At 43.6% G+C, this 22,109-nt stretch overlaps 1 protein-coding gene across 2 annotated transcripts; it reads right to left on the bottom strand.

Moving 5' to 3' along the window:
- Positions 1 to 263: 263 nt before the first annotated feature.
- PUS10 (pseudouridine synthase 10) lies at positions 264 to 22,047 on the bottom strand. Of its 2 annotated transcripts, XM_027904242.1 has the most exons (18): positions 21,981 to 22,047; positions 20,601 to 20,737; positions 19,748 to 20,014; positions 18,068 to 18,154; positions 13,980 to 14,014; positions 13,626 to 13,737; positions 12,255 to 12,316; positions 10,019 to 10,064; positions 8,279 to 8,343; positions 7,838 to 7,923; positions 5,971 to 6,096; positions 5,173 to 5,229; positions 4,196 to 4,272; positions 4,051 to 4,106; positions 3,807 to 3,924; positions 2,582 to 2,724; positions 1,530 to 1,629; positions 264 to 1,035 (listed from the first exon to the last, which is right to left on the bottom strand). In XM_027904242.1, exons 1-18 carry the CDS (start codon positions 22,030 to 22,032, stop codon positions 997 to 999), a joined length of 1,665 nt encoding a protein of 554 aa, XP_027760043.1. In that variant the 5' UTR covers positions 22,033 to 22,047; the 3' UTR covers positions 264 to 996. The 2 variants fall into 2 exon arrangements, with proteins under 2 accessions (XP_027760043.1, XP_027760044.1); XM_027904243.1 differs by lacking the exons at positions 20,601 to 20,737; positions 21,981 to 22,047 and adding an exon at positions 19,134 to 19,262 and having other exon boundaries at positions 19,748 to 19,844.
- Between the last annotated feature and the right edge of the window lie 62 nt (positions 22,048 to 22,109).

Genomic DNA, 22,109 nt, shown 5'->3' with positions numbered 1-22,109 from the left:
TCTTCTGCACCTCAGGGAAGCATCTCCCCTCATGGATTAACACGATGCAGGTATAGAAGTGACTCTTCCTAAAGATGTAGGTGGTGCTTAGTAGGAAGCATTTAAAATAAGCAAATTAAAACCCTCAGATCTTCCCTATCCCAGGCAAGTTTAGGTCTTCCAGGCACCCATCCAAGGTGAGGTGTTAGAAAAATTGTATTATGCTGCTAAATCAAAGCTTTTTATCCCCGTCTCTGGATTCCGACATCCCCAGGTAGGTTTTGTGTCCGCCTGCCCTTTTTTTGATTCTTGGTATTCCTGTTTTTCTTCAGATCCCCGTCATGCACCACTGCCAGGAGTTCCCAATCTTTTTATATGTGGTGACTCACTGGGGAATTCCTGCTCCTGGAGAGGACTGTGGCCAGGCTGGAGAGCTCAGGAGGCCCCAACTGTTGTTTCTAGGAAGCGCCGCCGATGTTTTTAAGTGAGAAAAACTTGGTTTTAAGTGCAAAGGTTTCCTCTGAAAAATGCTTTTGCCCTTTGTGAGACAAATTTGCCCATCCCTAAAACTAACCCTGACCAAAAAGTAGCCAGCAGGGAGACTTGCTCCAGCACTATCCCCTGGCTTTTGGGATTTCCTGCAGGAACAGTGCTCAGAAAGAGTTGGGATTTCAGGTAACTCAGTGCTACCTGCCCCCAGACAAGGAAAGCTGTAGCATCCAATATAAAAAGAGTTTTAAAAGAAATCTGGCTTGAGGGAGGGTTACCTTGAACTATAATTTATCAGGAACGCCCTGGCTTCCCAAAATCCTTTTATGCACAGAAAGAAATTATTGTAAGGCCAGAGACTGAACCAACACTACCTGGTCCAGAGTGTTTAAAGTAGAACTGAAAGTCAGGGTATCCTTTGGCAGATCAACATGATCCAAGTGCTCCATGAAAACCCTTTGCACCCGGGCTGTAACACTGCACAGTGTTTGGTCAGGAGCTGCTGCTTCCTCATCCCAGCTTGGGAACTCAGTTATCCAGGGTCGGGGGCCAGTCGACGTCGACAGACTAGGAAAAGGGAGGGAAAAGAGAGGCAGAATCACCAGAGTTGATATTTTACACGCACCCAAAGAGTCACAACTCCTTTTGCAGCATCCCTGGATGTTGGGCTGCATTGCCAGAAGTGTTTGTTAGGAGTGTGAAATGGCTCCAGCTTCTCCCCGTCCTGCGGCGGGGCCGGCACGGTGCGAACACAAACAACATGTTGGTTGATGGCACACAAATACTCAGGTACGGGGTGGTGCAGACAAGGCTCGAGTAGAAAACCATCACCTGTCGCTAACTCTGAGCAAGGATGGTTAGATAAGCTGATAAGTAGTGTTATAAATTCGTGATGTGTCCTCCTGCCCCTCCCTGACATCAGTGTGGGACAAACCACCATTCCTGCATTTATATTCATTTTTCTATGAACTGTGCTACGCTTGGGGCAATTCCACGGAAAGCATCTCACAGACGCCACCACCTTAGTCATTTCCAGGAAGGGTAAATAGCAAACAACTTACTTCCACGTCCAGCTCCAGAATGTCAGCAGTTCTGTTCAGGAGGGACCCAATATTGGGCTTTGTCCTTCCGAAGTCCCCGTGCACAAATTCTTTAATGTAGCTGGAAACACTGGCTAAGGAGGGGTGGATTTTACAGCAAAGAAAGCAAAAGGGGTGGGAAAAAAAAGGTGGGTTTTTTTTAACTCTTAAGCTAATTTTTAGTTAACATCCTGTTAAGCCCATACTCATCTTTAAAAGAGCTCCTAATTCCTGGCTTCTGACTCGAGTGCCAAAAACTGCACCACTGACCTTTATCTTCTGTTTGATTCCAAAGTGAGGGGTGACTTTACGGCAAAACTCTTGACTTGTGTAGCAGCAACCCCCAGTCTGCATGGGAGAGCATTAAATAGTGCAGAAAAGCTGTTTTTTTCTAAGGTGATGAGTTATCAGTTAAATTAAGAAAGTGTATTTTTAACCAGGATATTTTTATAGCTGTCACGTACACTCAAACTATCAGGGTGCTGGACTCGATGGTCCTGGATTCCAACCCGGAATATTCTGCGACCCTGGGAGTGGCCAGCACAAAACTCCAAACACACGGGTGCCATTTTGGAATGGGAACAGAGGCGCCATTTTGGAATGAAACAGGTGCCATTTTGGGATAGGAACAGAGGCGCCATTTTGGAATGGAAAACAGGAACCATTTTGGGATGGGAACAGAGGCGCCATTTTGGAATGAAACAGGCGCCATTTTGGAATGGGAGCAGGGGCGCCATTTTGGGATGGGAACAGAGACGCCATTTTGGAATGAAACAGGCACCATTTGGGGATGGGATCAGAGGCACCATTTTGGAGTGGAAACAGAGGCGCTATTTTGGAAGGGGAACAGAGGCGCCATTTTGGAATGAAAACCTCGGTGTGGAATCGTGGCATAATAAAAGCAAATCCTGCAGTTATACACAACTGCTGGGCAGCAGGGATCTCAAAACACCACAGGGATCAGAGTAGGAAACTTCCCATGATCTCAGCGACTCCAGTCAGGAGCTGTTTGGTGCCAGGGCAGGCAAGGATACGTCCCTGCTTGAGTCTTGAGGTGCAGGCGGAAATGGTGCTCGTCGATGTACTCGGAGCTCATGGTGTGGATGACCCGGCAGCGCACGGCCAGAGGCCGCCGGTGGAGAACACGGAGCGGTGTCTTCTGGTCCAGTTTTAACTCCTGTCACGAAAGAGAGTGAAATAGAGAGGAAGGAAACGTAACACACTGAACAGATTGTAGGAGTCACGAGTATTGTGAACCAATCATATCTTTTTGTCTTGAGTAATCTTGAGACAAGACTCATTTTTTATCAAGTTTATCAAAGGAGAAAGGACAGCCATCTCCGAGGCCTCGTGTGAACACCAACTAATGGAATCACAAATACAGAGGAATAACCTTGAAATCTCCATAGCCCTTTGCTGGAATGACTCCAGGATTTAGCAGCTCACTGAGAGCCTCAGGGCAAATCAGGAAAAAAAAAAAAATCCCACCCACAAAATGCTTTGTCTAAACTACAGCCAACCCCCAAGAAATAAAAGTTAGGGGAAAAAAACCTGATATGAGATTAGATCTCAGAACAATCTTTTCAAAAGTTTATTCCCCACTCCCTTTCCCAGAGGAGATGCAGCAGTTTGAAAGGCAACTTTTCAGGATTGAGGGAGGCTCCAGGAAAAGCCAACAGTTGTCTCCCTGAGCTGTGAGCACTTGCTTTGAGTGCCTGGGGAAGACCTGTAGGAAACGGTGCAGCACAACAGAAAATGAACCCAATTCTCCATCAGCCCAACAACTGGAGAAAGTTCTCATTCCACAGCGTGCTGAGCCTTCCTAAGGCCTCTCAGCACTCTCTGTCACAGGCACTTCCAACTTGGAATTGTTGAGAGCGGCTGTAGAGCAGAACAAAAGCTCTGCCACTTCTGCTTACACAAAACACTGTGCAAGGTAAAGGAAGGGGTGCAGGTAAATCACTTGCCCCTCACAGAGTTTCCTCCTCTCCCATCCACTAATTTTGATTATTTGGTCTCCTGGAAGGTGAACATCACACAAGGATTTGTTGGCCTGGCCAACAGCCAGCCAGCTGTCCTGCTTGGATGACTGTGGTGAGGGAAGGAAGGGGGGTATGGAAGTCCCTACAAGAGAAACCCTGACAAAAAAAAAAAAAAACAACATAAAGGAAGAGATATTACAGTATTTAAGAGTATTTAATTCTTCCCTAAGGCACCAGGACAGGTCCTATTTAAATCAGCAACAAGAGCTCCTGATACCTTGATATCATCCAGGAGCGCGATATCTTCCCTCTGGATTGCTCTGTCTGTCCATATTAAGGCACTGTAGGTCTTTGTCTTCTCCTCTTCACCTTCCTTCATACGACCAATTGCCTCTCTAAACAAGAGAAATTAATTACTCACTTAACACGAGCATAATTATCCCAGGCTGTGAGCAAGAAACACTTGCCCAAGTCCCAAAGTGTCGCTTTGAAATCCCTTGGCAGCACCGGGAAATACTGACCTGGTGACAAGCTGTAAATCTCGAACCTGGATTTTGTCTGAAGAGTTATTAATTGCCTGTGATATTTTAAAAGGAACCAGTTAGGACTGCTGGGTTGGAGAGGCAGCGAGTGCTTCCCGAGCTCTGTGAGGTGCAAATGATTTACCTGCTGAAGCCTCTTCATTTCCTCGGCGGTGAAGTGGATCCGACGAGGATTCACCAGCTCGATTGCAAAGGGCCTTCCTGGCAGCGGGCACAGCCACAAAACATAAAAACATGACTGTTGGAAATGAACACAGGAATTTACACAGGAAGGCTGGGAGGTGTGAAGCCTGGCTGCTGTTAGACAAACAGGGACAGGACTTGAGGGTTTAGGGATGTGGCATCAGATGGAAGGAGAAGAAACGAGGGACTTTTTTTTTTTCTTTTGGCCGCTAAAGCCCAGTATCGGCAGTGAGTGCAAATTAGGACTTCCCAGAAGACATCTTGTACAAGTCTGTGCTAATTAAAAAATAAAATAAGAAAAAAGTTAATTAGCTTATTTTCTGTCACCTACAGCAATGCCCAGGTGCGAGAGGATGTTAAATCCCTGCTCCCTCAGCTCAACATCTGTTGCCAGAGTTGTTCTCTCCGTGCTCGGGGCCAGGGACAATCCCCAGCACAAGCAATGCCAAGAGCCACAGCAATCAGACGGCAACTGAAACATGGAATTACTCCTTTTTACTTTTTCTTGCCCTCCTCCTTTGGCTGCAGCAGCTCCAGAGTACTGGAAAGCAGCTGACCTTTCCAAAGCACCCGAGCTGAAAAAGAAAATCAGGCTCCTCCACTCCCCACAGGGACAGCGAGGGAATAAAAAGGATCCAACAGCAAACAAGACAGGAATGAGTCTGACACAAACGGCTTAAAAGCAGGGACAGAATAAAATTAAATACTCCTAACCAGCTCTGCCTTTCCATGCAGCCAAGGCCACTGAGAAGGTGTTTGGTCTTTGGGAATAAATATATAAATATAAATATATAAATATCACTAAAATGTTTCTGAGATAAAATTTCAAAGCCTGCCTTAGCATTCAGCAAGATCTATTAGAGCAGCTTTCACAACCACTTAATTTCTGTGTTTCACGAGGGATCTTCCAAGCCTTACCATTTCCTAGTGTCCTCACATCCACATCTTCTCTTCCAGAGGAAGAAAAATTAAAGCCTGTAACAGATTTAAACAAGGCAGGCAAGATTTTTATTCTCCATTTTTAATACCCTCTGCAGCTTTAAAAGGTGAAAGCATGTCTTTCCTAAACCTGTTGGCACAAACACTCCAGGAACAAATCTGGGATATTCACAAGTTTCTTGATGAGCACTCCCAGTCCCTTGGCCTGAGTGAGATACTCCAAGCAGAGTAACACATCCACTGGGAGGAGAGGGGAGGAGAGGGAAGCAGCAAGGTGTTCCCCAAACTAATATTTAATGCCATTTTTCCTTGGGCTTTCTGTGTTTTTAATTCCACAAGCAACGGGCAGTGATTATTTCATCTGAAGAAATGAATCAAGGGAAGAGACACGAAGGGGTTGAAAGCCAGGCAGATGTTACAAAATGCTGGTGGCAAAAAAAAAAACCCTCCTTGCTACAAGTCATTTTATGAATCACCGACCCATCAGAAGGTTGGTTGGGCAAAAAACCCTACTGTGCATGAAACCCAACACATTTGCATCATCAGATGAACTGCAGAGCTACTTTAGCAGGATAAAAAGGGCTAATTACTCACAGATCACAGCTAAAAAAGAGTTTACAAGCTTTGACTTGGAAGGATAAGAGAGGGATAAAGAAATAACAGCTTTTTTCCCCTCACACCCTTGGATTAAGTGGGTAGGTACTAAGAAAAATCCTCTAAAAAATGTTCTAGTAGTGATGAAAAATAGGTCTGGTAAGAGATCTCCTAAATACTCACTGTCTGCTTTGAATTCAGCCATGAGATGCTCCGAAATCAGCTCTTCCACTGAAGATTCCAGCTTCCTCTCCCCATCAATAATCCAGGGGGTCTGAGGTAAATTCCTGGAATATTTGTTGTACCTTCCTGTAAAAAAAAAAAAAAAAAAGAGCTGTGTTAGCTGTAATCCCTCTAAACCAAGGGACAAAAGCTTTTAACACCTTCAACTTTCAGTGGAGCTTTGTGGAAATGACTTCACCGGCTCAAACTTGTTTTGTGGAAGAGCATTCCAGCAGCTCTTACGGAACGCTGCTGGATGCATCCAGGAGAATTCCAGTATCCAGGATCCCACCTCCAGGGATAACCCTCCTGTGTGGAGCAGTTCGGGTTCCAAGCCAAGTCCTGCCACTGTCTGAAGTGGCTTAAGGAGAGAAATCCAAACTGAAGTGCTTTGGCTCCCAAGGAAAACCATGTGAGGAGCAGAAAATCTCCAGGATAAACTATGAGGAATGTCAGGAAGGTAAAGAGATGAAATCATCCTTGGACTGATCTCATGGCACCTCCAGGACACAAGGGCTGCTACAACCAAAGAACAAGCCTGGATGGCCAACAGGAGCTTTTTTTTTTACGGACAGGTTTGGTAGGAAGTGAAAATATCCCCAAAAGCAAGGACATCGTTCACGTGACACCCTGACAAAGAGCTCAGAGCAGCTCTGGGCTTTACCCTGTGCCTCTGACACCTCAAGTTTATTTTTTCTGGGGGGGAGGGAGGGGGGAACTGTATCATATTTTCCTCTCTTGAACAATGTTTCCTTCCTGCATTTTGCCCAGCAGAAAAAGCCACACCAACAAATGGGGAAACTGAGTAAGGGTTTCACTGGGGCAAGGAACGAAAGGAGGTGACTCACCCAGCACAGGCAGCTTCTCACTGCTCAATTCTCCTTCCAGAAAATGGAAAAAAGGAGAATGAGATAAGAAGTTTAACTCTTGATCTGAACAAGAGGAGGTTTAAAAAAAAAAACACAGAAGGTGTTTCTCGGTTTGACAGCTCCTGAATCCTTAAAAAAAAAAAAAACCAGGTTGGGGTGGGAAGTGATCACTAAACACCGAAGGGAAGGTCAAGAGGGCAATGCTAACTCTGAAACTGTGCTTACTAATTAAGATCCTGCCTCATTTAATAACAAAATAACTGCTCTGTGCTCAATAAATCCCACTTTGGATTTATTTCTTTGAAAATTGAAAAAAAACCAAAAAATCCTTCCTGTTTTTTTTTGTTGTTGTTGGAGCAAGATAGAAACTGTAAATCACAAAGCCAATATTAAAAGACGTGCAGAAAGCAAACCCTCTTGCTCCTCATACAGATGGACTCTGATAAAACCATCCAACAAAGCAACCTAAAACAAAACAGTGTGTTTGGAAAAGGAAAAAAAGAAGTGAATTCTTGAATTCCCGAAAAGGTACATCTTGTTTAATCAGTAATTAAAAGTAAAAAAGGGGTATGTGTAGAACATCAACCACCCTGCCACTCACTTGTGCGTTTTTTTCATTTGCCATTTTCCTGCATTCAGGATATTTATCATCCTTTTAAACACAGTAGGTTAGACTTAAATTACAGGTCAGGGTTTTTTTTTAATCTGCTTGCACATGCTTAAATAAGTTGTTTATACACAGGCCCGGGAGAAGGGCAGATGCTCCTGCAGGCAGGTGATAAAGGGGGGATCTGTCATTCCCTTCCCCTGCCAAACCCACCCACTCTTGGATAGAGCTGGGTTGGTTTCTTTGCTCCTTACACTTAATTATAGGAATTAACAAACAGAAGAATCTCTGGCTCTCGTGGCAGTGCTCGAAAGTTCTGCTCGGGATGACACAAATAAATCCATCCCCTTACCAGCCACAAAAACTGCCCCGTTGTTGCACTGAATGTCCAGAGCATCACACAGGTTCTTTGGTGAACTTGGGGGACACGGAAAATGCCTGGATTAAAAAAAAAAAAAAAAAAAAAAAAAAAAAAAAAAAAAAAAAAAAAAAAAAAAAAAAAAAAAAAAAAAAAAAAAAAAAAAAAAAAAAAAAAAAAAAAAAAGAGTAAAAAAAATAGCAGTAATACCAAAAACATGATGGCACCTCACTGTGTCTTGCTTACCTTCCAAACTCTAAGGTTCAAAACAATCCTGAATTAAGAGATCATTTTAACCAGTGAACCATCAGAATATAAACAACCAAAAGTTCTTTTATAGACACCCTACCACTGCTTACCCACTGAGCATTTTCCTCCCCATCCTAATTCTATACAGAAGCACAGTACTAAGAACTGGTTTCAGTATAGACTTACTTGAGAAAATCCTCTTCTTTTATCTTCTCTAAGGCTTTCATAACTGCCATTCTGGTGAAAACAGACTGCACAGTGAAATAAAAAAATGAGTCAAGAGCTAAGAAAAGCAGAGAAAGGATATGCCTAAAGGGAGTGGAAAAAGCACTAACATGTACACAAGCGTTGGGTTTTTTCACTTGGGAGCCCAGATCCAAATTTGCAAACTGGTTTAAAAACAGAATCCTAAATCCATTACCAGAAACCTCAATCACCTTCTTTTTCAAGTGTTAAGCCTCAGCTTTTATCTCAGTGACAGCAGGCAGCCAGTTCTGGAAATAAGCCTGGTGAGGAAGTGTCCGGTACTGAAACTCCAAAGTTGATTTGGGTCCTCCCAAAAGCTTTCTCCTCACCAAGAGAAGAACCTTCCACCTGAAGAAGTCCAGGTTCCTCAGCCTCTCCTCCCAGTCTCCTGGCTGCTGCATTTCCAGTTTAATGGTGTCTTTTCTGCAAACTGGATTGGGGATTTGGGAAAAGAAATCAAAAATATTGGGGCATTGTTTGGGACGCTTCACACCTCTGCTCTAACACAGAGTTCCTGGGTGCCTTCAGGAACGCTGCTCTTTGTCCTTCTGAGCATAAATTAGAGATAATAGCACTTCTCTTCCTCGTGGAACAGATGAACTGGGGAATCCTTAAAGCAGCAGCAGGTTCAAATAACCCTCTAGAGCAGATGGCACAGAAACGTTCCCTCAGAACCCGGTTCTTACCCCACTTCTCCAGCTAACAAAGCCCTCGAAGCTTCAAGCACAGCTTCTTTGTGAGGACAAACTTCTGATGGCTCTTCAGTTTTGCTTTAGATTCCCCTCCATTTTGTTGCCTGGGTGGTTTGAACAGGCAGGCCCTGCTGGTTTGGCTCCTGCTGGGGGATTTCCCCCTTTTTCCAAGGGAAGCAATGCAGCGAGCGGTGAGTTATAACAATACAGCCCTTCCAAAAAAAAAGAACTTGCATTTATTGCTCAGGTGGAGTAGAGTCAGCAGAATTCCTGGCTTAGTTCCTGCCTCTGCCAAACGTTGGTAGACTCTTCTCCAGGAAGAATAAAAGGCCTTGCAGTGGCTTCTGATGGAAGTCACTCGTTCTCCCTCTGATCACATCAACTGCCCTACTTACACCGGCTTCTCTCCAGCTGCTGTTTTATCCCTCACCTTCTCTTTTCCATCAGTGATTGTGTGTGTGTGCCAACAAGTGGCAAGGTCCCTTTTTTTCCGTCCCCCTCTTCCAGAGGCAGAGGGATAAAACCATCCTGCCCATTTCATGGCTTTCAGTCACATCAGAGGACGTGGAAACTGCAGCCTGTTCATGTATTTTTCCCTTTTGGCTGCAGAGTCTCATCTTCACAATGTGCCTTATCTGAACTGTTTCACCCACAGAGAGCTGCAGGATCATCTTTTATGCTACTTTTAATGCATGACAATCAAATTCCTAGCTCTTAAAGGGAGGTATTTATGGAGACCATTCCTAAAATTACGGCCTGGAAGACACATAACCTGAAGAAAAGCAGCAAACTCTCAGTTTTCCTAAGGTGAGAAATGTGAATAAAGGAGACAACCTTATTTTCAGACAGTTTGAAAACCAGAGAGATTTCTGATGAAGGGAAACCAGACATTAAACACTGACTGAATACCCAGGGAAGTTCTTCATTGTAGCCACTGCTGTGAAATTCTGGATGTCAGACAAGAACTACAGAGAAGGTGAGATCTTACCTGTTTGTTCTTTGCTGGTTTGAAACAGTCTGGACAGGCTGTGGCTCTGAATACAGAAATGAAAATTAGCTGCTGCTCTTTAAGGCAAAGAAATAAACAGATAGGTTAACAAACACAGCATGGAAATGGGGTTTGTACCAATATCCAGGGGTCTCACTTCCAGGAGTTTAAAATTCCCTTAATCCTAACCCACAAATGGAGCAAGATGTGCATTGCTTGATCCAGACAGAATTCCTGGATAAGAGGGTGCAAGTCTCCTCTGCTCTGACCAACACAAACATGTGGAAAAGCACACACCAAGTTTAGCTTTCAGTCCTTTCCAATCTTTCTCAATGAAGTGCATGATAAATCTTTTAGTTCTGTGCAAGATTTGCAGAGATCTTGAAATCTGTGCTTGCTGCTCTTCCACACACAAACCACAGATTCAAATTGCCCCTTCTGGATGGGAAAATTCACTGCCCTGCACCAAATTCACTGCCCTGCACCAAATTCACTGTCCTGCAACAAAGCGACTGCCCTGCACCAAAAAAGTAACCCCAGGTGTTCAACACCATTTGTGTTTGGCCCCTTCAAAAGGAAACTCTCGGTTGTTTCACGAAAGTGAAAGCCAGGTCAGTGAAACACTTTTCTTGGTACTGCAGAGGAAGTTGCTGTTCCTATTAAAGGATTTCTATGTATGCAGGCAGGAGGATTTCTGGATTTCTATGTATGCAGCCAGAGATGTTTTCTAACCTACAACCCAATTTATTTATTTATTTAGCACCTCTGTAAGTATTTTGGACTCTGAGGAAGCAGCTCTTGCTGTTTCTGTACAAGTGGCTTCCCAGGCCAGTCTGCAACACGAATGCCCTCTTCCAAAATTCCAGGATCTCCAAATGTGAACTCACAAGAGCCAGTTCAATGTTCCATGAGCAACCAAGGGTCGTTCCAGCCCACCTACCCTACACACAGCTGGGTAGGAACAGCTTGAGACACGGGAAGCTGCAGGTGCCATACTTTGAAATCTCATCCAAAAGTGTCCTCCAGGTTGAGACAAAGTCCTGCTTTGCTGACACAAAACCCATGAGTGTCACTACTCCCGTGACAATTGCCAAATTTCCCATATTTACGCCTCAGATCATGCCCAGAGCCAGCCTCTCACAGTTACAGGATGCCTTTGACACTTCAGAAATGGCTCTGTAATTAAATTAATGTGCTGTTACTTCAGGAAAAGTGTCTCAAACCTTAATTGCCGTTTAAGTATCCTACAAAGAGAAGGCAAATAAAGGGATATTGTCGGGTCACGGGGAAGAAACCCGAGTAATTGGAATGTGGAATGGAGCTTCCTTACAGCTTTCACCTCTCCAGCTGTCCCACTAACACCAGCACCTTAAAGTGCTCCACGGAAGGACGAGCTGGAAATAGGAGTGGAGAGGTTTCAGAGGAAGGAACAGCACTGCAGAAAACAAGAACTGGTGGAGTAAAACTAAATAAATAAGAACCAAAGGGTGCAGGATCCAGAAACGCTTCAGTATTTCCAGGGTTGCAGGTGCCATTATTTAGCACTGTAGTTTGGGCCTACAGTAGAAGATGTAGAGGCTGCAAAAGGAATCTCAGGTGTCAAGAAATTAATTCGCTGTTCAACAGAGACATCTCTGCCAAACCTCTTTGTGTGCTCAGGTTTAAACTGCAGCAGGGGCTAGTTAACTGAGTTAAACTGAACTTTTCCAGGAAGCATCAGCAAACAGGAAGAGTTGAACCGAGTTATCCACAGTATACTACAGATTTTGAGAAATCAGATTAAATGGCAGCTCAGTTCACAGAAATATTTTGCTTCTTTGTGTACAGCAGATGCCCTGCAGGGCCAGGCCAAAATCTTCTGTTTGTTTTCATCAACCAGCTAAGTTGGATTAACACATTTCCAAGCCTTCCCTCCCACCTCTATCTCCTACAAGAGAATTGAATGTGAATTTTTTTTTTTAAATGACTTTGAAAAGGGCTGAAAACTGGACAACTTGTCTGAGCGTTCCTCTTCCAGTTCCAACCAAATATCTGGGTGATTTTGTTTATTGGCACCAGAGCACTGAATCAACCAGAGATGATGGAACTTCAAGCTCTGCAACTTTCTGTGGGCACGAGGAACTTTGGATGCAGGCTCCCGACCTAGTTTATAAACACCTGCATCTGCAACAAATCCAAACCAACGATGTTGCACAATGTTTAGATAAAGATCTTTTGTTATTTATATCAAACTTACAGGAAACGGCACTCCTCGTCGGTTTCTGGGTGAGCAAAGACCACGCTGACTTCAAACAAACTCTAAATTAAAAAAACACAACAAAACAAAGAAAATAAAGAAGGAGAAGGCGGTAATTGTGGGTTTTTTTAACAAACAGGGAGGATATTCTCAAGCACAAAAAAAAAAAAAAAAGGAAAACTGTAAAGAGAGAGAGAGACAAAAGAGATAATGACCCATTTATTCTCCATCTAAAGACTTCCAGACTGCTATTTCCCACAACAGCATTTGCATTTGTGAAGTCACCGAAGATTGTCTGAGAGCCCTTCCCAGCCAGGAGTGACCTGCACACCCTCACAGCGGGGCTGACTCAGGGACAGCCTGTGCTCCAAGCCTATTACGGTCACCAAACCCCACACACCCCCTGGGAGAGCCTGGAATAAAGATAAAAACCCTGAGGTCACCGCCGTAAAAACTTTGTCAGGGGCCTCCCGTGCAATGCCTGGCTGGCCTTGGGGCAGCGTGGATTGACAGCTGGCCCAGGAACTCCGGTGTAATCTCAGCTCTACCCCCAATTCCCTCCTTGGCCTTGGGCAAACAACACTCATTAGCTCTGTTATTCAGACCCCAGAGCGCCTCGAGGGGGCTCTTGAAAAGATTGCACGAATATTCAAGGGCCTCGCAGATAAAGAGCCCTGGAAAAGCAACTTTTATGGCACGGGGATGTCTGGAGTGGCTCAGGGCCCAAGTGTTGGGGAGCTTTCCTTAAGTTGGGAGGTGAGAAGTTTGTTTCTTCTTGGATCATCTTCAGAGGAAGGGGGGGATTTTTTTTTGATTCACTGAGACAAAAGGGATGCTTTCAATCAGCACTCCTGGGAAAAGGTAATCTGTAATTATTATGCAAGCAGACAAATCAACACAAAGTCTAAGGATATTGAGAATCCAGTGCTGTGGCCAGTGACAAATAAAACCTGCAGCCTGCCTTGTCCCCTCAGCAGGAATTTCAGCCCCATTTGCAGAAATTTTACATTCAGGATGAAGGTGCTTCTGAATTTGTCAGGCAGATCTCAGCCTGGTGTTCAGTCAGAAACATTTTAAGGATATTAGTCAGAATCTGCAAGTTGAAAACAGTTTGAAAAAACATTTCTACTCGGGGGTCTTGCAGGTGTTCCCTCAGGACTGACTTGGAGATCTCTGGTTAAAAGAATTTCCCCCCCTTTTTCTCCCTACAGTCATTATAAGAGCAATGCAACTTCATTCTCTGTTAATAAGGAAAAAGGATATATTTTTATTCCCCTCATACGTATAAGTGTATAAATATATATACACACACACACATACATTAAAAAAAAATAACAGAGAAAAAAGTAGGGTTTTTTATTTCTACAAGACCTTTCCATCAGCAGGAACACCCAACTCTTCTGCCAACTGGGGGTGGATAATCCACTTATAAGCTTCCTTCAGCTGGACAACGTCATCCTTTGCCAAGGAAAGGCCCAGATTCCTGAATCACAAAGAAATAATAACTTGCACAGGGGTCTGTCCAAGGTAGATACGTGACAGAGAACATTTCAAGAGGAATTTAAATAAAACACTTCTTAGTTGCTCATCATTTATACACAGAAATGGTGTCTGTAGAAAGAGTTCTTGTCAGCCAGCAAGAGGAAGGACAATAAAAAATGAATTAATAATTTTAAAAAATGAATAAAATGACAGCACCTCCCAATTCTGAACTTCATCACTCACCTCATCTCCTGCTTCACCCCCAGCCAAGCAGCTCTCTGGAGTCACAGCCATGCCCAGGGAGAAGGGAGAAAACAAAGAAAAGCCAGTGAAATGAAGGCTCAGAACTCCCAACAATCTGAGGAGGAAAACTGTTTTAAAAACTCAGGGCAAAAGGGAAGTATTGAGAATTTAATGTAGCTTTTGCTTCAGAAGTGGAAAGATGGAATAGGGGTTTGTTTTAGTTGTAAGACATCCCTTTGCTCATCACCTCAAATCCTTCCTGGCTTTAAGAAACACCAAAGATCAGGCTTCATTAAACACTTTGGAATTTGCTTTATATGTAGAAAAACATTGTATCTAGAAAACATTTATTCTATTTATAGCTAGATTTATATATATTTATTTCTATCTACATATATATAAATGTACATCTATATAAATAACAAATCACACAATATAGATACATAAAATATTATATATAATAAAATATAATAATAAACCAAATATTTATGTATTATATATTTATATATAGGTGGAAATCTAAATGATTTATATCTAGATATAAGTATAAAAATTTATATCTAGAAAAACATTATATCTTGAAAAAGAGTGACAGCTTAAGTAATTAGTTATCTATCATGCAGAGAAAATGCAAAAAAATTTATCTAAGTGAATGGTATGTGAAAACTGATTGATATATAAATTAATAAACCTCCAATTCAGTTATCATCCATTATAAAAACCATGAAATAAAAGACATAATTGGTCTTACAGGAATCACAAAGCCTTTCCCAGAGAGTTGCCCCCTTATTTAAAGCACTCCCCTGAGTTTAGGAGACAGGCTGAACATGGGAAAGCTGAGGGACTGGAGGAATAATTCCAGAAATCAGAGGGAGCTTTCAGTACAAACACTCCAGCTCACTAACAATTAATAAGAAAGCAATTAATAAAAAGAGAAAAACTCCCCTCAAAACTTCCTACAGTGAAGCACCAACAACGGAAGGAACCACACCATGGATCTCTTTTACACGCTGATACAGGAGCTCAATCAAAAAAAAAAGTCTCTTATCCTTCCTTTGCTACATCTAAAAGGACGAAGGAACCCTAAAAAGAGAAGCCTAAAAAAAGAGGAAAGGACGTGAACTCTGTTAGATCTGTGGCACACAAACCCACAGATCCAGTTGCACTGAGGGAACTGTGTTTGCTCCAGTGCAGTGATTCATCACCCAGCAGCTGCAGACAGGGTGAGTTAAGGCTGATTCACTTGCCGTGCATTGTCGTCTTGTTTGCATAAAAACCCAGATAAAATCACAAACAAAAATAGCTTCCCGTCGAAATTCCTTGAAGGTAACTCCAGAACTGGAGAATTTGAGGACCCCAGAGCAGGGCCTGGAAATGGGCAGTTTAAAAAGCTCTGCCACGCCTTGACTTAGAGCAGGTTTGGTGCTCAGTGGGGTGGCTCATCCCACTCCTTTTCCTTGTTTTCCAGGGGTACAGCTACAACACAGCCAAAACTCCTGCACGGGAGCAGCTCTGCTGAAATGAGACCACGGCTCAAATTTCATCTCCTCTTAACTTTAAAGTTGAAAGAGAATTAAAGGAATTCGTTTCCCTTTTCAATTAAGAGGAAACAATAGATGAGGGTACTTCGAGCACAGGGGCCAGAAGATCCCAAATTCCAAAACCCCTCCTCTGTGTCCCAGCTGCAGGTGAAGCAGGGGATCAGATCCCTCTACTTCCTAATTACTTGATGTTTGTGGAGTGGTTTGAAAATGCCAAATGCTCATTACAGAGCTCGAGCCTGCAGGGCAATGCTGAGCAGCAAATGCATCCCAGAAATGCAGGAGCTCGGGCACTGTGTTGATTCCAAGCTGCAGGATATCCTTGTGCTGCTGGCTGAGGGATCAGGGTGGCAACAGCTGAGATATCCACGTGCAATCCCAGCCCCGGCACTGTTCCACTTTATTAGGAAAGAGCTTGGAGATGGGGAATTCCAGGCTGAGGCACAGCCAGTCCTACGGGGAGCGATGGCTGCAGATGTTATTTGCATCCACGTCCTTGGAGCCAGCACCGGGCTGATGGATCAGGACTGAGGCAGCACACAGAGCTCAGTCACCCTTCTGAAGGGCACCACTCACTTCATATTCTAACAGAGCTGTCTGACACAAACCTGGGACTCCTGCATTTCTGATTTATTCCAGTCAAACATCCTGCCTGTGGAAAGAGGCTTCTGTGCATCCCAGACACAAATACTGGGCAAATGGAAATTTTATGCCCTGCTCCTCTCCAGCTCCTCCAGTACATTTCATACTTGGCAGGATGACAACTCTCATCACTAAATGAGCTGGAGGTAATATTAAAAGGGAGTTTCTGATTTTTTTGTTTTGTTAAGAAGGTGTTGGAGAAAATCTCTGTGTCACAAAGGGCAGTGGGAGGGAGGTTGTCTTTGGATGCCCTTTTAGGATAAGATTCCACATGTTCTTGCACAGAGCAGTTCCAAGAATTAAAAACAGGATTTAACATAAGACCTCTTTTCAACACAGAGCACTTAGAGATATTTTGATACTTGATTTTGATATTTTCAGGCATTTGGACATATTACATTGCTGCTTTTCTGTAACTGTAGAACAGGGACTGTTTTTACCAATTTTTTTTTTTACCAATTATTTTTAAGTGATAAACAGACAGGTGGTAAATAAACCCCCACGATTTTTAAAATTCTTCCTCCACCATCACCCTCTCCCACCCCTGCAGTGGGAGCACACAAAAAGCTGGATTAGCCCTTGGCAAGACCGAAGGGATGGAATGGAAGGGACAGCAGGAACTTCCCAATGCAAACCATCTCCCAGCCGAACCCAAACTGCTTCCAAAGGGAACAGATGTGGTTTGGGAGCTTCCCACTCACTCATTTCACTCCATCTCTTCATTCCTGGCCCCACAGCACAACTTTTATTCCCTTGGCTGTCCTGGCCTCTGTAGGAGTGAAGGTTTGCTTGAGCACAAGGACGGTGGGAGAACATCCCTCACCCGAACTGCAGTGCAACACCACCCTCTACCGAGGCTTCCTGGCAAACACCACGGGCCAGATGCACCAATTATGCTCAGCTGAAGATGAGGAGGAGAGAATCTGATGTTCAGGAAGACTTAGGAGTAGAATATATGATTGCTGTCACACTGGCATTTGCCCAAGATGCCAGAACTCCCGGCACAAATCACCCCTAAAAGTGTAGTAGGTTATTTAACAATCAAACTGTGTGGGATCAGAAGACACCTCACCACAGGTTTATATATAAATCCAAGACCATCTACATTTCTTTCTGCCATGTCTCCTGAAGTTTCTGTCACATCTTGCCACAGCATCTATCATAAAAATTTACATGTTATCCTTTAGAACACTATTTTTGCATCATTTCATAGCAGAAGGCAGGGGAACGTTGTAAAACATCTCACAACTAAGCAAGAATTGGTGCTTTATTTATTAAGCTATATTATGCCTAGTATTATCCCTCAATTAAAAAAAATTACCAGGGTATACACTCTTCCATATTATCACTGCCCACTGTAATTAAATGAATGAAATGTCAACAATTTGATCCAAATTGACAAAAAAATCAGTAGTTTTACAGCTTCAGATTTACAGATCTAGACTTCCAACAATGCCCAAGCCGGGTGATTACTAAAATGTGTGTTTTTCCATCATTTAAAACGCTGAACACTTCAAGTTCATCCTGAAATTCCTCCATGTGTATTCTGCACTACCAATTACCATTTCTTTCTGGAAAGGCATCAGCTGTGCAGTTCCACCTCTGGAAGATCCACAAAGCAGGGCTGGCATCCAAAGGGAACAACACACTGAGGGTTTGAACGAACTCCTTGCAGGATTTCAGCTGCAAAGTAACTCCTGGGCTAACTGGAAACCAAAGTGACTCAGACCCTTTGTTAATTAAAATAAAACTCACCCACAAGGAAGGGGAGAGCACATTTCACTTCCAGCACGTGGTTTTGGTTTTTTTTTTTAAACAGCAACAATTAAAAATCAAACTACCTCCAGCTAGTACAGTTCTAAGTTACTTCGTTTAATATGAGTTGAAGTTATTTAATTTACTTACCTCCCTAACAGAGAGCTGAGGAGGGAGTGACACAGAAAACACAAAACTAGTGAACTGGTAGTCAGCAGAATTCACTTTTTGGCACACCTGGAAGAGGAGGAGTTTAATATTAAACCACAGCAATGGCACTGAGTTGATATTCTTTACTCAGTCCCTGTTAATTCATGTTAACACACACTGAGATGCTGAACATCCAAACCAGAGTAATCACTAATCACTCAGTGAAATATAAGCTTTTTTGTTCTGTTAAGAAGAAAAATTACTAATCAACTGCATCCTTATGGCTATGAAATAACCCAAATTCACTATTTTAAAGCCAAGACCAATTGTATATTGAAATCTTTGTCCAACAATCTCCACCACAGCGACCAAAAGACAAGAATAGCTGACTCCAAGCACCTTCCTCTGTGGCAGTGATAAATTAATCCTAGGACAATAAAAATGTCTAAGATCCTGGGATAAGACAGGAACAAACAGCATTAATTCCTCGTGAAAAATCGTGTTTGTCACTGGAAATAAAGCAGGATTCCAAACACTCATCTACCACTTTAAAGTGGGCCAGTGAGAGCTGACAGCGAGATGCCAACACACGTGGAGAAGTCCTCCAAAATGTCAGTGATTCCAGGGAATGTTAGAGAGGAATTCTGGGCTTTCAAGGGGAAATCAGCATTTTTATATATAAAATAACTCGGTTTTGCAGTGACCTAACAAGGGCTGCCAGATCTCCCATTGCTACTGAGGAGAGGAACTCTGAAACAAGTGTTTCTGTACAGATACATATTCTGCCCACAAAAAAAGAAACATAAATGAAACAAAAAAGAAACGTAAAAACAAAAAAGACACAGAATGCACTGCAACAACACAAACCATACACTCTGCTCTCTGTTTAGACCCATTTTTAGACACATTCATGCTACTAAAGCAAATTCTTTCCTATTAAAACCCTGTTAAACATCTCAAATGCAAGTGAGGGTTTTCTGGCCGATATTTCAGTTTGTCACATGAGTAGTCTGAGTGCTCAGAGATTGATGTTTCTCCTAACTCTCATTTTCTCTATCACACCCACAATCTGTTGTATCACCAAAACACCTTCTTCCTCTGTGGCTCTCTAAATATTACTCCTTCATAAAGACAGGTTCATGCTGTATTAGAAACATGGAGTTAAGAGAACAGCAGCTGATGCCTCCTCGTTTTCCTGTCACATAAAAAAAGTGAAGACAGGTCACTATTTACACTGAGGTTTTCCTTGGAACCTCAAGTTACCCCCTAAATTCACGTAACCATGAATGAGTTAATCCTTTTCTTAGGGAAGTGTGCTCCCTGCAGTCATTCCATTGCACTTGCACTGCTGGTGTGTTTTTTTTTTTTTAAAGAAGTGACACTGTGACAAAGCCTGGGCAAAATCTGGTGCCAACACAGGTGTGCAAATACTGCCCAGGAGCAGGGTGGAGTGGGATGGTGCTACCCACCTACACTTCAAATACTCAAAATAGGTAAATGTTTTGATTTGTCTTCTGGTTTCTTCCTCTCAAAAGAAAGAGAAAACATACCTTTAAAAAAAAAAAAGAAAAAAAAAAAAAAAAAGAAAAATTGCCTGGGGTTTTAATCACCAGCTCTACACTGTGGGCCCCCAACAAGCTCCAGAAAAAGCACCCCAAAAGACTTAGAACAGGGATTTACCTTTTTAACGAAGTCAGGTTCGCAGAACTCCTGAAGAATTCCCAAGCACACGTTGCAAACCCTCCCAGCAGAGCTCTCCACCGCAGCGTTCCCGTCGGTCACCGCAGGAATCTGCGGGAGGGCTCCGTTGGGGTTCGGATCCTCAGGACCTTCGGCGGCGGCTTCGAGTCTGATCCTCTTGCAAGGGGGGTCAGCCACGTCCAAACAAACTGTGTCTTCTTCTCCTCGAGTCTTTTTCAAGAAGTCTTGTAAATCCTTCATCAAATCCTAACACAAACACAGGAATTGTGCTGTTGTTTGTATCTCTTCCACAAACACAATTCCATAAAGCAGTGCTGAGCATTCCGGTTGAGCCTGAGTTTACATAATTAACAGCTTGGAATTTATTCCCAAAGACACCTCGAAGGCACAGTTAAACAGCTCCAAGCTGCATTTGTCTCAAAATAGAAATTTCCAGAGAAACTGTTGCTCAACGGACTTATTTACCATCCAAGAAGGAAAACATTTTCCAGACCTGACTTGCAGAAACACATTTATTTTTGCCTCATTGTTACTCTATGAAAATAGACATTTAGTGCCTTCTGGTCATTTAGATAATTTAATTTCTCCAGCTCCATTAGCCCAGGAAGAGAGCTGCTTAGTACGGTATAAAAAGAAAATAAGACCAGATACAGGTTGGGGGTAAAATTAAATACACAGAGCAAGAACCTCCAAACTTCAAACTTAAGAAGGATGTGCTGGTGAGGAGGGAGAAGGAATTATGAGGCAAAAATGTTTGGAGCACTCCAGTGGAGTGGAAAGGACATGGCATTCATGCGCTCCCACTTTCCAAGCAGGAATACAAAGGCCAAACCTTGTCTGGATGTCTGTAAAGGGTCTGTGATCCCACACAGCAGAACCTCAAAATGCATCGTGGGCAGGTGCCAGCCTTGAGTAAGAGCTGAACAATTGGTCTGTCCTTCTCTGTTAGTGAAGACATGCTGGGGAATCCTAAAATTCAAAAAAGAAAAAACAAAAAACAAAAAGCTTAGAACAAACACAATTCGGCAATTTAGTTGTATTTAAAATAACTGTGGTGTTTGGGGTTTTTTGGTTGGTTTGTTTGTTTTTTTTCCTCTAGAGAACGTTTAGGATATGTGTGTGTTTGAAATCACAGGCACAAGAGAAGTGGAAGACCAACCCCAAACCACCACTGAACTGGGGGGCAAGCTTCTGTACTTCCAAGGGTTTTCCTAGAAAAACCTGAACTCAGGAGTTCTGACAAGGCTTTTGCCCAGTTCTATTTTGGATAAAATGCATAACATGACGTGTTAATCTTTACTGAATGAAGGAGGGCGGATCTAGGACATCTTAAGCCCAACCTAAAATGGAAATGCCTCCCAAAAATTAGCACAGACTAAAAAATCAGTGTTAAAACCACATGAAAGCCTCAAACAACATATGCCAGCCCCTTTTGCCACAAAAGCCCTAAAGGAAGGGGCTTTTCTATCCATTAGTCCCTGCAATTTTTAAAGGTTTCTTATTTCCCATCCCAACACAGGACTCATGTTTTTGTGAGAGATCTCATAATGCTTTTTTCCCCCCTCCCTAAAATAATTCTGGCTAATTCGGTTTCCCGCCATTCTTTGTGCCCTTTAGAACATGCCGATTTCTTTGGCCAAAATTTAATAATGGGATAGAACTCTCTGGGTTTTTTGAAAAATACGGAAAACGAGAGATTCCCAGTGAGGTGCTTACTGGGTAAAACAGCCAGTTCACATTTACGAGAGTTAAATATTGGCACTGTTTGACATATTAGGAAAAATGTGGTGATATAGGGGATGTTTTGGGACAAGAAGGAGGGGAAAGGAGGTGGAATCTGGGGGGGAGGTTCAGGACCCCCAGCACGGCCCAACATCTCAGGGCTGGGAGAGGGAGCTCAGCACCCTCAGAGCATTTCTGAGAGAAGGGAGCTCAGTACCCGTATTCCAGCCCGAGCCCTCAGGATTCTGGGGAGATCGGGACCCCCGATCCCTCAGGGCTGAGGGGACCCCATTACCCCTCACACTGAGGCGCCGCGCACGGGCTCAGACGGAGGGATGAGGACAAACGGGGCCCGCTCAACATATGGCCGACCCTCACGCAGGCTGGAGGCGCCGTTCCCATTCCCATCCCCATCCCTATCCTCATTCCCATTCCCATCCCATCCCCATCCCATTCCCGGTCCCTCTCCCCTCGCTCACCCCTCACTCACCCCTCGCTCCGCGGCCCGGCACAGGCTCGCTCAGCTGAGCTGCAGAACGCATCGCTCGGCCGGCGCGGCGGGGGCGCCGTGCCCGCGGGGCGGCTGGGCGAGCAGCTCGGCGCTCCCGCCTGACGCCTG

This window comes from Empidonax traillii, unplaced genomic scaffold, assembly GCF_003031625.1.
Source record: "Empidonax traillii isolate 1590-97213 ecotype Southwest subspecies unplaced genomic scaffold, ASM303162v1 scaffold1023:size207325, whole genome shotgun sequence".
Classification (NCBI taxonomy): domain Eukaryota; kingdom Metazoa; phylum Chordata; class Aves; order Passeriformes; family Tyrannidae; genus Empidonax; species Empidonax traillii.
This window is presented reverse-complemented; position numbering and strand designations above follow the sequence as displayed.